This window comes from Centruroides sculpturatus, unplaced genomic scaffold, assembly GCF_000671375.1.
Source record: "Centruroides sculpturatus isolate CEXI.00-Female unplaced genomic scaffold, Cexi_2.0 scaffold437, whole genome shotgun sequence".
NCBI classification, from domain to species: Eukaryota; Metazoa; Arthropoda; class Arachnida; order Scorpiones; family Buthidae; genus Centruroides; species Centruroides sculpturatus.
Genome location: NW_019384692.1, coordinates 149,180 through 161,844, shown reverse-complemented (window position 1 = coordinate 161,844; position 12,665 = coordinate 149,180). Strand labels below are relative to the sequence as shown.

Genomic DNA, 12,665 nt, shown 5'->3' with positions numbered 1-12,665 from the left:
GGTTCCCATGCTTATCTTTAAAAATATAAAAAGTTTTAAAATAAAATATTGTAACAGATGGTACCACATGTAGTTTTAATGTCATCTTAAATATCATTTAATGTTAATTCTTATAAAATGGAAAAAAGCTTAATTTCAAGGGTAGGGATGAGTTTTTTATAAAAAGTTTGTAAATGCTAATAACAACTAAAAAACCTACAAAAATTATAACATCATAAAAAATTTTATTTATTCCAATGCTTGTAAATTATGAAAAATTTTTTTCATATGAAAGAAAAAATATGAAAAATACATTGCTTTTAATTATTTAAAATTAACATTGATAATTGTTTCTTGTAATTTAATATACTAATCAATATATGAATATTGATATATATTATCAGGGTGTAGTAATCATAACATTGTGTCGGAAGCTTACTGTTATACTGCTAGCAAGTTGCTCCAAAATAAATGTAATGGAAGTAGTTAGAGTATGGTCTGTGGATATGGAAATTGTGCTTGGCCCAGTAAACTTTTTATGATAGAATTATAATAGAAATTTAATTTTTTCCCCTATAAAACACAAAAAATATGTAAAGTTTGCCTTTCCTAATTTTTTTTTTGCACAGTCAACGTGAATATGTACAATATCATGAAAATATAAAGCACAGAAACAAATATTTGAGAAACAGTCCTCATTTTCTTTTAGTGAACAAAAGCAGTAAAAAAAAACATTAGAATACAACACAAAAATTATATACCTATTTTTCTTGATTTGTATTGATTCATTTATGCATTTATTTTGTTGAAGTTTTATTGAATTTAAAACCTGATAAGCATAGAAGAATAGAAGATAGCATAACATGATTGGAAAAAAATCATTTAGGCCACATGTTGCAATTCCACAACACATCTAAAACTCAAGAAAAAGTGTTTTTTAACAATGAAGAAAAAATATTAATTTGCCATAATTTCCGTGCTATTTTGTCCATAAGAAAAGAGCATAGCCAATTTTGATATTTTATACCTTTCTATTGTGATCCTAAATGTGTTAACTTTTAATTAAATATAGTTTCATTCTATTAACAGATTTTTTTCACTTCACTTTAACTTTATTTTACTAAATAAAACATCTATTTTTTAGTGTTGTGATTACATTTCTTTTTGAAGGAAATTATTCTATCTTAATTTTAATTAACTTTATATTTTGTTTCAATTTATACATGATTTGTATTTTCTTCTTTGTTTTATTATTTTAAACTAAATTGTCAAAAAGATATATTTTTCAAAATTTCTGAAATTGTCAAAGGAATTTATGAAAAAAACATAAATGTTTAATTAATTTGGCATATTGTCAATTTTCTAAATTTTGAATATATGTTATTTTCACTTATTATACAGGTTATCTTTACTTTATTAAATTTGGAACTCAATATTTAAATTTACATTATATGTAAACATTGTAAGTAACATTGTTCCAACATAATATATCTTTTTAGAACAGAATTTTGCTGCATGTTATAAACTAACATATGTAACTTCAAACTGCTATAATTTAAAAAATTATTTTTATTATTAGTGGTGATGATTTTGTTAACTTTAATTTTATTTCAACTTGCAAAATGTCAATTAGTGAGTAATAATTATTGCTTGACTTATTTACAACAATTAATGAATAATTATAGGCCCTATAAGACTAGAAATATTTCTAATGCGAATGTGAAAAATGATAGATTCTTTCTCTCATATTATCATATGAAAAAGTGAATGTGAATAATGAAATTAAAGAAAGAATCTAATATTGTTTTCTTTAAAGATTAAATTCTATGGGAGAAAACTTTATTCAGAAACATAATTTTGTCGTTGCATATCACTTTTGTTCAAGAAGAGATTGGAGAAATTGCCTGAATAAATTAACAAATTCAAGTGGCTTCTTTCATTCAAGTTTGAGGAACCTTGCCTTTAGTTCAACAATATCATGCACACACTTGTTTTCTTTGTTCTTATTTCCTCTTTTTCTGTCATATAATTGTTGCTGGAATAGATTGGAACTATCACAAAGGGGGAATTAAATACTTGAATATTCCATAGCCCTTACCTTTTGTCCACAACAACTATACAACCCTTAACCACTTCTTGATATGTGAACTCAATATTTACATCTGTATGGAAAAACTGTATGTTGTTAACATATTTTTATGTTCATTAATATAGTTTATAAAAATCATATAAGACCATTTATATAAGAAGTAAAAAGATTTCACATTGATGAATATCATGCTACTGTTATTCAGAATCATCTAGACAATTTTATAATTAAAATGTTGGTACTGATTTGAGTGTTGATCATATACTTGGAAGCACTACTTTTGTTGTTTAATGTGTTTATATTCATATTAGAACTGCAAAACTTCCAGGTTATTTTAGCTCCTCCTCTCTGAATAAATTCTAATATATTAATTTCATTTTATATATATATATATGCTATAATGTATTTGTATTATATGAATTAAAGGCTGATAATTGACATTATAATATATTTTTATTTTTTCAGGTGATATGATGACACTTTTAATGAAGAAAGATACTTTAACAGAAGAAAGCACTCAGTTCTATATTGCTGAAACTGCTTTAGCTATAGAATCAATTCACAAATTGGGATTTATTCATAGAGATATTAAACCTGATAATTTATTACTGGATGCAAGAGTGAGTTTTTTATAATAATGAATTTTTTTAAAATAATTGTTAAAAAGATTGTAAAACTTGTTTCTTATTTCAGGGTCATATCAAATTGTCTGATTTTGGTCTCTGTACAGGATTAAAGAAATCGCATAGAACTGAATTTTACAGAAATTTATCAAGCGCAAAACCCAGTGATTTCAGTAAATATATATACATTGTTATTATTACTATTTCTGTTTTTCATCACTTTCATATAAAATGCAATTTTATAATAAATTTCTTACTTAGCTTGTAATCCAATGGATTCAAAGAGACGAGCTGAAAGCTGGAAAAGAAACAGAAGGCAGCTAGTAAGTTTTTATTTTTTATATATGTTATTTTATCAAATGTACAGAACAGGATTCTAATGAAAATCTTTTTTAAGGCATATTCAACTGTAGGCACACCAGATTATATTGCACCTGAAGTATTTATGCAAACAGGTTATAACAGTTCATGTGATTGGTGGTCTCTGGGAGTTATTATGTATGAGATGCTAATAGGTAAGTTTGAGAATTTATTATAACATTCAAAGCAATTACTATTTCAAAAATGGAACTCTCATTATGCTTATAATAACTTGTGCATAACAAGTCTTTCACATACCAAAAAAACCACAAGCGTTACCTTCCTTTTTGATCTGCTGAGACAAAAATTTTTCTGCTCTGGTGAAGAAACCTGTTTACTCTGAAATGATAGTTTCATCACTAGTTGTATTTAGGATGTTTTGATCTTTATCGACTGTGTCTTCACTAATGAGTGCACGTTCTTCATATTATTCATCTGTTAATTATTTTGGAAGATTACTGTGCTTAATCATGTGAAATTTGCAAAATGTTGACTTTGATTTCTATTCATTATCTATGGTTTTCTGACCTCTTTGTGGAAATTGTTTATTTCTTACTGAATCTGTTCTGTCAGAATGGGAGTTGTCCTCTGCTGATTTATGGCCTTTTTTAAAAGACATGTGCAACATGATGTTATTTCCTTATGCTTCTTTAAGCTCATGATGTATCATTTCAGAATCCCAACAGCACACATTACATAATTCAATACATAGAATGTAACAACAACAAACACATCATAAAATTTTCAGAGTGCAGAAAAATTTTCCAATCAAACAATATTACAGTGGAACCTTGGTATACAACCTTACTCTGTTCCTGATGTTTGGACTTATAGGAAAGGTTGGTTTTCTATATGTCCAATTCAGTATAAGAAGTAATGTAAAAATGATTTTTTTTTACATGAGAACAAATTAAATGGCTGGCTTTAAACACCTCGCTTTCCTGGCTAGTTCCTGCTTGATTTTTCATGAGATCAGCATGTATCTTTTTAGCTTTCTTGCAAATAATTGCTTCTGATACGTTGTCTCCAGCACATTGTTTTTCAGTTATCCAAAGCAAAAGCAATTTCTCAACATGATCTAATGTCTTCAATCTCTGTTTATAAATTGATTTAACCCCTTTCGCAATGTTAACAGATTTAATAATGTCTTTATTTTTCACAATTGTCGATATCGTCGTTCTCGGAATACGGTATGCAACAGTTAAAATCTCAAACACATTCCACCTCAACAATCTCTTTTATCACTTCCATTGTAATTCTAGTCATTTTTTAGTTTTCTGTTGCTTTTCATTTGCCTTTTTGCAATTCATGATTAATAAAAAAAATAAAATTTTACATACAAATTAAAATCGGAAGAAATTTAACAAAGTTATAAACCGTTGCACCACAACGGTTTATAACTTTGACATCAAACGTCTAGTCTGGTCTAGTACATCGATAATGCTACTTGTTTCTTAATTCTACTAATGCTACTTAATTCAATTATACATGCTATCTATATAGCATGTATAATTGAATTAAGTCGTTTACTGAGCAAAATTTGTTTTGTCCAAACAGGATGTATTCCGAATTGGACATATTCTAAAGCAGACGTATACCGAGGTACCACTGTATTTTTAAGTGTAAAGTGATTTAATCTTAAAGTACTAATAAATAGAATAATTCTTTTTTAATATTTAGATTACTGATCATTCTAGTTATTTTTAAATATTGTGTGTAGGCAAGTATGTAGGCAAAATGAAAGGATAATAAGAAATGGAAAGAAATGAATAATTTTTTTTAATACTGTATTTAGATATGTAGGATGTTCTAATTTTTTAAATCTAAAGCTTTTAAATTTTATTTATGCTATATAAGTGCATGTTAGTTATTTTTCTGATAAAAGGGGACACTAAATCATAAAAGGCTCATGATAAACTTTGTATTCAAATGGATTAAAATGATATTTGGCAAACATTACTTCATGTTGAAGAATACAGCCGACCCCCCTATAACACGGTAGATATGTTCCTGTTTTTATGAATCCAACTTCTAGGAGTCCAGCCAATCACTGCCCGGCACGTATGCAGTTTACAGACTACAGCTGTTTGAAAGGTTTCTTCCATAAAATTAATCAATTCTAGACTAATTTGACTCAACATTTCCAAAATACATATAATTTTTTGGGAATAATCCATATAAGCTATGCTATAAACAAAAAATTGTAGGATTACTTACTGAGTGTGCATCATTCAACTACACTGTTGCTTAAGCTTGTTTTTGTCATGGAGATTGTCATCGAATGGCACTCGCATGCTTCTTAATAAATTTTTTTTTTTCCAAAAAATTCACTGAACTTTAGAGACATTAATACAAATATAATTTTTATGGACATTAAGTAATAAATGGTTTTTGGTAGGTCCGCTGCTCGTTTAAACTCAACAGTTCGTGCAAACCTGTCGTGACACAAGTCGGCGATAATATTTTACCGAATTATAGGAGTTTTTTTTAGCATGTTTGTATGAATACCGTTGCAATTTTTTTGCCGTGATATAGGAATCCAAACTATATGAACCCGTGTTATAGGGGGGGTCGACTGTACTAACATATGCTTGCAATTATAGCAGTTGCTTGTTATTATAAAAAGTTTTGGTTTATTTTGTACTCTACTATATATTTTTTAATTTGTTCTTCAAAAATTCTAATATTTGAATAACTATTATGATGAATTTTATATAGATAACTATCTTTGTTGCTTTGTATGCCATTTGATGTAAGAAAGCACATTATAAGTCCAAACTTAATGATTTTATTTTTGTTCTAGAACTCATACACATACAGTAGCTGCTTATTTATGCTCAATGTGATAGTGTGTGTGTACATACAATATCTGCTTATATATATGAATCATCATAAAGTAGCAGTTTCTTCTAGCCTTATTTTTTAAAAACATATACATGACAAAAATTCATGATAGAAAACTCCATATGGCCAGTTTGTTGGTGAAGTGCAAACCCACAACAACTATCAAGTTTTGTGTGATCAGACACTGCTGGGTGAATACTATATTTGTCATTTAATAACAATAAATAATTTGGTTTTATTCTTGCTTAACATGATGATGATAAAGCAATTAGTGTTATTTTAAGTATGTTACTAAAAATTACCAAGAAGAATTTACAAAATGATATGCATACTTATAAAAAATTTTACATTTCTGGCATATCATCACAATTGGATACTGTGAAGTGTCACATCTGTTAACCAAATTATTGGAGAGTCTATGTACTCTTTATTCATTTGGTGTTACAATTTTATAAACATCTCCAAATTTAAGTAATTATAAGTTATAGATGTAATTTTATGATTGTACAAAATGTTCTACTTGTAGTCTTAGCACTGAAGAAGGAATGGAATTTTTACATCATTCTGAAATGTGTGTGCAATAAGAAAATTAGTTAATAAAAATTGTTTTGTCATTGTAAACTTTTGGATGTTGGAATTGCTGATTAAAATTCTTAAACCTACTAGCTTAGGATTATAGAGGAAGGAATAATAACCATACTTTGGTTCTGTGAACAAAATATCTATAATAAATTAATATCACATATCATTTTAGGTTATCCACCATTTTGTTCAGAAACACCCCAAGAGACATACAGAAAAGTGATGAACTGGAGACAGACTTTAATCTTCCCTCCTGAAGTTCCAGTGTCCTCTGAATCTCGTGATCTGATCCAGCATTTTTGCTGTGAAGCTAATTTGAGGATAGGGGCAAACAGTGGCATCAATGAAATCAGACAACATCCTTTCTTCAGAGGTGTTGATTGGGAACATATCAGGTTTGTTGTTTTAATCTTTTTATTTATTAATATTGCAAATAATTTTATTTAATTTTAATTTTTTCCCTGAATAGAGAACGTCCTGCAGCTATTCCCACTGAAGTGAAAAGTATAGATGACACTTCTAACTTTGACGAATTTCCGGACGTAGAACTTAAAATCTGTAAGTTAATCTATCCAATAAGTTTGATATCATTATTAGAAATCAATTCTATTTAGAATGAAACTATCCAAAACTTAATAACTATGATCATAAATACTTATACAATGTGTAAAAGCAGTCTGGAAGAACAATTCAAAGTATTTTAATCCTTTTTTTTTATAATCTTCTCCATCTGAATATATGATGATGTGTCTTTGCTAATTCAAAATTACAGCATATATGTGTAAAGAATTTCAGTTCTAAAAAATATAAAGCCAGGACAACTTTTTAGTCAATAACGCTAAAAAGTTGTTCTTGCATTATTCTTTTGTATGTTCTTCCCCATCTAAATAAGATGGTGAAGAACATACAAAAGGTGGTTAACTCTGCTGCATAACATTGTGTGCTGATGTGAAGATTTCAGAAATTGTTTCAACAAGATTTAACTCATTCATATATTTCTCATTACAAATTTAAATTTCTTTCTGAAGTTTTTCCACTGGATTTATATGATTATGATTTATGCAGGTGCATGCATGTTTATAACAAATGCTAAGTGGATCAAATTAAGGTTGTCCAATAATGCTTATTTTGATGCATTTGTGATTTTTATTATATATTTTGCAAATTTGACCATTTTTGAACTAAAATAAATACTTTAGATAGATCATTTGAAAGCATACAAAGAAGTATAATCCAAATGTTTTAAAATAATGCAATTTAGCTTTGAACTATCTAAAGTTCCATGGAAATATACTGTACAAGCTCATTTTTCAAATATGTAAAAATATAATAAAAGAATTCATTAACCTGATGCTATAAGATAGTCTACCGAAAGGATTAAAGAGACAACCATTCACACTCATTTTTCAAGTTCTCAAAATCTTTTACAGATAAGTTCTGGTTTGATATCAGTTGGGAATAAAACAGTAAAACACTAATATAACTTAATAGTAAGTAGTTTAGTATTAAAATTAAGTTAATAACTTGATGAAAAATGAATAAATGTTCTAATTTGTACAGGGCTAGAAACAAAAATATACTACTACTACTATAGATTAGTGACAAAAGTATAGAACAAGGGAAACTATGTTAGCCTAGTCATCCTCAAATGTTTTGTAAATATAGAAAGTTATTGAATTTATTTCTATATAATATAATGCAGGGATGGGCAACCTGTAGTCCCAGGCTGCATTGCATAAAATATGAATAAATATATCAATTTCCCAGCTTAAGAAAGTATGCAGCAAAAATTCAAGTGTTATTTCTACAACTTATGTATGTGAATAGTTTTTCTGCAATGAATTTAGTAAAAATTAAAACAAGAAACTGGCTAACAGATACATTGAAACTAATTTCAAACTAGCAGTGACTAATATTTAACCAAATATTTCCAATATATTATGTTTACATATGCTAATAAATAATTGTGATTTACCTGCATTTTTTCATTTTTTTTTTCCTCTTTTCTCTTGTATGCAGCCTGCATCAGTTCAAAAGTTTTAAAATGTGGCCCTTACATAGAAAAAGGTTGTCATCCCTGATATAATAAATCATTACAAAATTTTATTGAACATGTAAATTTATTCATAATTGACTTCAATTCATGCCACCTAAATGAAACTTTGTTTTGTGACACCTATTTTCACATATTATATCACACTTTTTAGGTAGAAAATGATAGACATTAGGTCTATCATTTTCTACCTAATAGATATTTTTAACCTACTTTTATTGGCATATTTCAGATATTTTAAATTCATGTATATCTGCCCCTTAATTATATATACAGGAAGCTTCCTAACCTCTTTCAGACCTAATGTGTATAATATGTAATACACTCACTGCCAAAAGTTAAGCACAGAGCAGAAAATGTTCATGTCCAGAAAGCAATCTCCATTTGAGAGGCTGCAATTCACTGCAGAGGTAGGTGGAAGTATGCAAATATGTTATGTTACTATCAATAATGGTTACGTGTCACAAAATATGCAAAACAGGCAGTCGTATAAGAAGCCAGCCTTCTGAAGAGTGAGAGGAGTTGCACGTAAGTGCTGAGAAAGTGGAGAACTGTCGTACAATTAGTGTGCATGACTGACATGTTTCTATGACTTCTAGAAGACAAATGACAGACACTGAGTGCTGGCTGTGTGTGAGATGCCTTAAAGCAGGACAATCAATCACAGATGTTGTTCTTTTCTTCGGTGTTCATTCCGTCATTTCACGGTTATGGAAACAATTCCAAACACCTGTGGCCGGTCACCCAAGAGTTACAACCCCTTCAGAAAATTGCTATATTGTTGTTGTTGTAGCCAAGCGGAATCAAAGAGCAACCTCTACACATGTGAAATTGATGGTTGCAGCAGACATTGGTAAAACGATATCTGCTACTACTGTGTGCTGAAGGCTACACGTGAACGGACTGTACGCCTGGGTACCATGAGTTTGTGTTCCACTGTCCATCTAATCCAGAGGCACACGATTAAAGTGGTGTCGGCAACATGTGAATTGGACTGTGTCTGATTGGGGCAACGTTATGTTCACGGATGAGTCATGATTTTCCCTGGAGCCAGATGACAAACATGTAAGAGTATGGAGAGAAAAAGGCACACACAATCGACCCCAGAACATCATCAAGCAACACACATTCCAAGGTGGAAGCATTATGGCATGGGCACGCATTTCGTTGGGATATCGCACCGATCTATCGAGGAGGTTCTGTGACGACTGACTGGTATCGGGATGAAGTTCTCGAACTCATTGTGAAATTGTATGCTACAGCAGTTGGTCCTGCTTTTGTTTTAATGGATGATAATGGAGCTGCCCTCGTCGATGACTACCTCAAGAGTGAGGGAATTGTGCATGTGGATTGGCCGGTGTATTTGCCAGTCCTCAATCCCATTGAGAATCTTTGGATGCCCTCGGCCGTGCTGTGTTTCCCATCCCCTGCCACTCTCACAAAGTTGAAAACTGCTCTACAGGAGGAATGGCACTTATTTGATTCTGGAGTAGTTGATCACCTCATGGAAAGCACAGTTACATGCTGTAAACTTTGTGTAAGATAAGGGTGACCGTTTACCCTATTAATGTTGGTTTTGTTTGTTTGTTTGTTTTGGATTTAAACATCCAAAACAAACAAACATATTAGTGCAATAATTTAACATATCATATTAAATTACAAGCATGGCTTAGGATAGTGTAAAAAATTAAAAACTTTCATAAATAAAATTTATGTCATTTTTGTAGCTGCTGTACCACCCAAAGACAGTGAAGCCAACTGCAAGGACTGGGTATTCGTAAACTACACTTTTAGAAGATTCGAAGGACTAACGCAGTGTGGACCAAAGTCTAGTAAAAGATGTTAGTTTATATAATATAGTATTTTGCAATTTAAGTTTATGCAGATAATAAGAAAGTAAGATTACTTACTCACTTTTAAGGTGTATAAAATGAACAATATATAATGTTTTATTTGCTAGTCATAGATATATATGTATATCTCTACTTGCTGTGATTATTCCACTTGTCACGATTTTTCATATTCTCCTGTTAAAATTTGTAAAAATACATATAATGAACTGAAAATAGATTTTGCTAACTGTCTTGACAATTAATGTATTTAAATATTTATACGCACCCGCAGTTATCTCGGGCCCAGAACCTGAAAAAGTTTTCTTATTATTTTGTGTTCTCAAACAGTTTTATACATATTTTGTATATAATGTACAAATAAATAATTTTAAAATGCTTGTTTATGTGTATATCGATTTTTGTTAGTTATTAGCAAACAAATTTTCTTACGGTTTGAATGATTGTGAGAAACTACAAATTATCTCACAGTTAAAAAAAACACTTAATACTAAAAATTGTGTGTATGAGAGCCTAAAATAGTAAAGCTAGATTTCTGCTGTTGCATTTACAGTACTGTTATTTTTTGCCGGGTTCATCTGCTAGTAATAATATAAATACAGATTATTAGATTAATATAATAGAAGGGTTAAAAGTACGAAATAATTATAATATTTGACTTACGTAAGATAACCAAACTTTTTGTATAGTTTTCGTTTTAATGTTTTTGTTCTGTTATAATATTTGATTTATATAACAAGAAAGGTTATTTTATTTTAGCTCTACCATCGTCACGTTTATCGCGATACTGGGATGATACGAAATTGGTCAAGTAAAAAAACTTAATATATATTAATATTTTTTCCTAATGTTAACTCTGACATTAAGAAATTGACAGATCACAGTTTAGGCTGTGAATTGCACAATCAATCAAATTTTACGAAAGACAGACCAAATATTCAAACTCGGGAACCTCAAAAACCACTTAAAACATATTTTGCTGGCCGTTAACCTCATATGTAATTTTCCTATTCGAATGCTACCATATCGCATGGTCCGATAAAAAGAAGGTAGTGTTGCGGAAGGGTGTCGAAATAATTCGACCAAAAGTAGTCGTTGACCTCTCGGGGAGAGAGGATGGCCAACGACTACAAATTAATAGTGATCTATATTAATATTTGTAAAGTGATCCGTATTAGACAGGTTGTGATGACTCCTCATGTGATCGAAGTTGCTAACCTTAATGTTCGAAAGACTTCATATGACTTGAGAGCAAGAATAAGAATGAAAGCAATTTATTCTCGTATTTGTACAAGACTGTGTGTTGATAAAGTGTTTATATAATCTGTTGCAAAAATATAAACTACATGGGAAGTATGTTCTCGTGAATATATATAGCCCCAGGGTGGCCAAGCTCCTTGATAGTCCGAGCCATTTTTCAAAATTTGAAATTTTTCGCGAGCCGCAATTAAATACGTATTAAAAAGGTATGCAAAAAATTCCAGAATACAAATTATATCCGTAGCAAGAGTGATACAAATTGTTTCCTCCAGAGCACAATGTCAACTGTCCGTTGCAATGACAGTTAACAAATTCAAAATCGGTCTGGAGTCGGTCGATAACGGACGATTACGCCACTGTTTATGTTCGTTCGCGCAGTTTTCGATGAGTCATATCATTCTTAACTTGGACGGAAATGAAATTTGTTACAACGTTGCACTTAGTCTTTCATATTTGTTGTTAGTAATTTAAAAGACATTTTGAAACACATACGGAACGATAATAATTTTTTAAAAATATAATAACACAAAAATGAAAAGGGAACTCGGGTACATTTATCGAGAGCCAAAATAATCCTTCAAAGAGCCGCATGTGGCTCGCGAGCCGCAGGTTGGCCACCCCTGATATATAGAAAAATTATTCGGCTGCAATTTGAAAAAAACTGTAGACCTATAAATTTCCACTGACTATTGTTCTTTAATCTCGAGAAAGGATAGATAGATAGATAAAAATCGAGACGAAATATAGAAAGTCTAGGGCAGAAAGTCCAGATTAACTATGTATAAACTTCCGGTTTGGACCGGAAGCCACGTTACTTCAATTCAAAAGTTCCCCAACAGAGATGACTGACACGACTCTAATGCTAACAGGAAAAGTGCCATGTGCAGGGGCAAAACACTACTACACTCCACACAGGCAAGTGCTATGTCGTAGTAATGGCGCATCTATTTCGTGTTATATCATTGTCGCAATAATTCAGTGAATATAATATATATATATATTTTTTAAATTATATTCTTTTTTGT

General features: G+C 30.3%; 1 protein-coding gene across 3 annotated transcripts in view; it reads left to right on the top strand.

Annotated features, from left to right (window-relative positions):
* LOC111627360 (serine/threonine-protein kinase tricorner-like) overlaps positions 1-10,771 on the top strand; it is a 46,512-nt gene extending 35,741 nt beyond the window's left edge. For 2 of the 3 annotated variants that reach the window (XM_023370918.1, XM_023370917.1), the window contains exons 6-12: positions 2,534-2,688; positions 2,762-2,864; positions 2,953-3,014; positions 3,089-3,206; positions 6,650-6,872; positions 6,947-7,035; positions 10,258-10,771. In XM_023370918.1, coding sequence (XP_023226686.1) covers positions 2,534-2,688; positions 2,762-2,864; positions 2,953-3,014; positions 3,089-3,206; positions 6,650-6,872; positions 6,947-7,035; positions 10,258-10,376 — 869 coding nt within the window. In that variant the 3' untranslated portion in view covers positions 10,377-10,771. The remainder of the gene's footprint in view (positions 1-2,533; positions 2,689-2,761; positions 2,865-2,952; positions 3,015-3,088; positions 3,207-6,649; positions 6,873-6,946; positions 7,036-10,257) is intronic. The other variant, XM_023370919.1, reaches the window with a different exon arrangement.
* Positions 10,772-12,665: the final 1,894 nt, after the last annotated feature.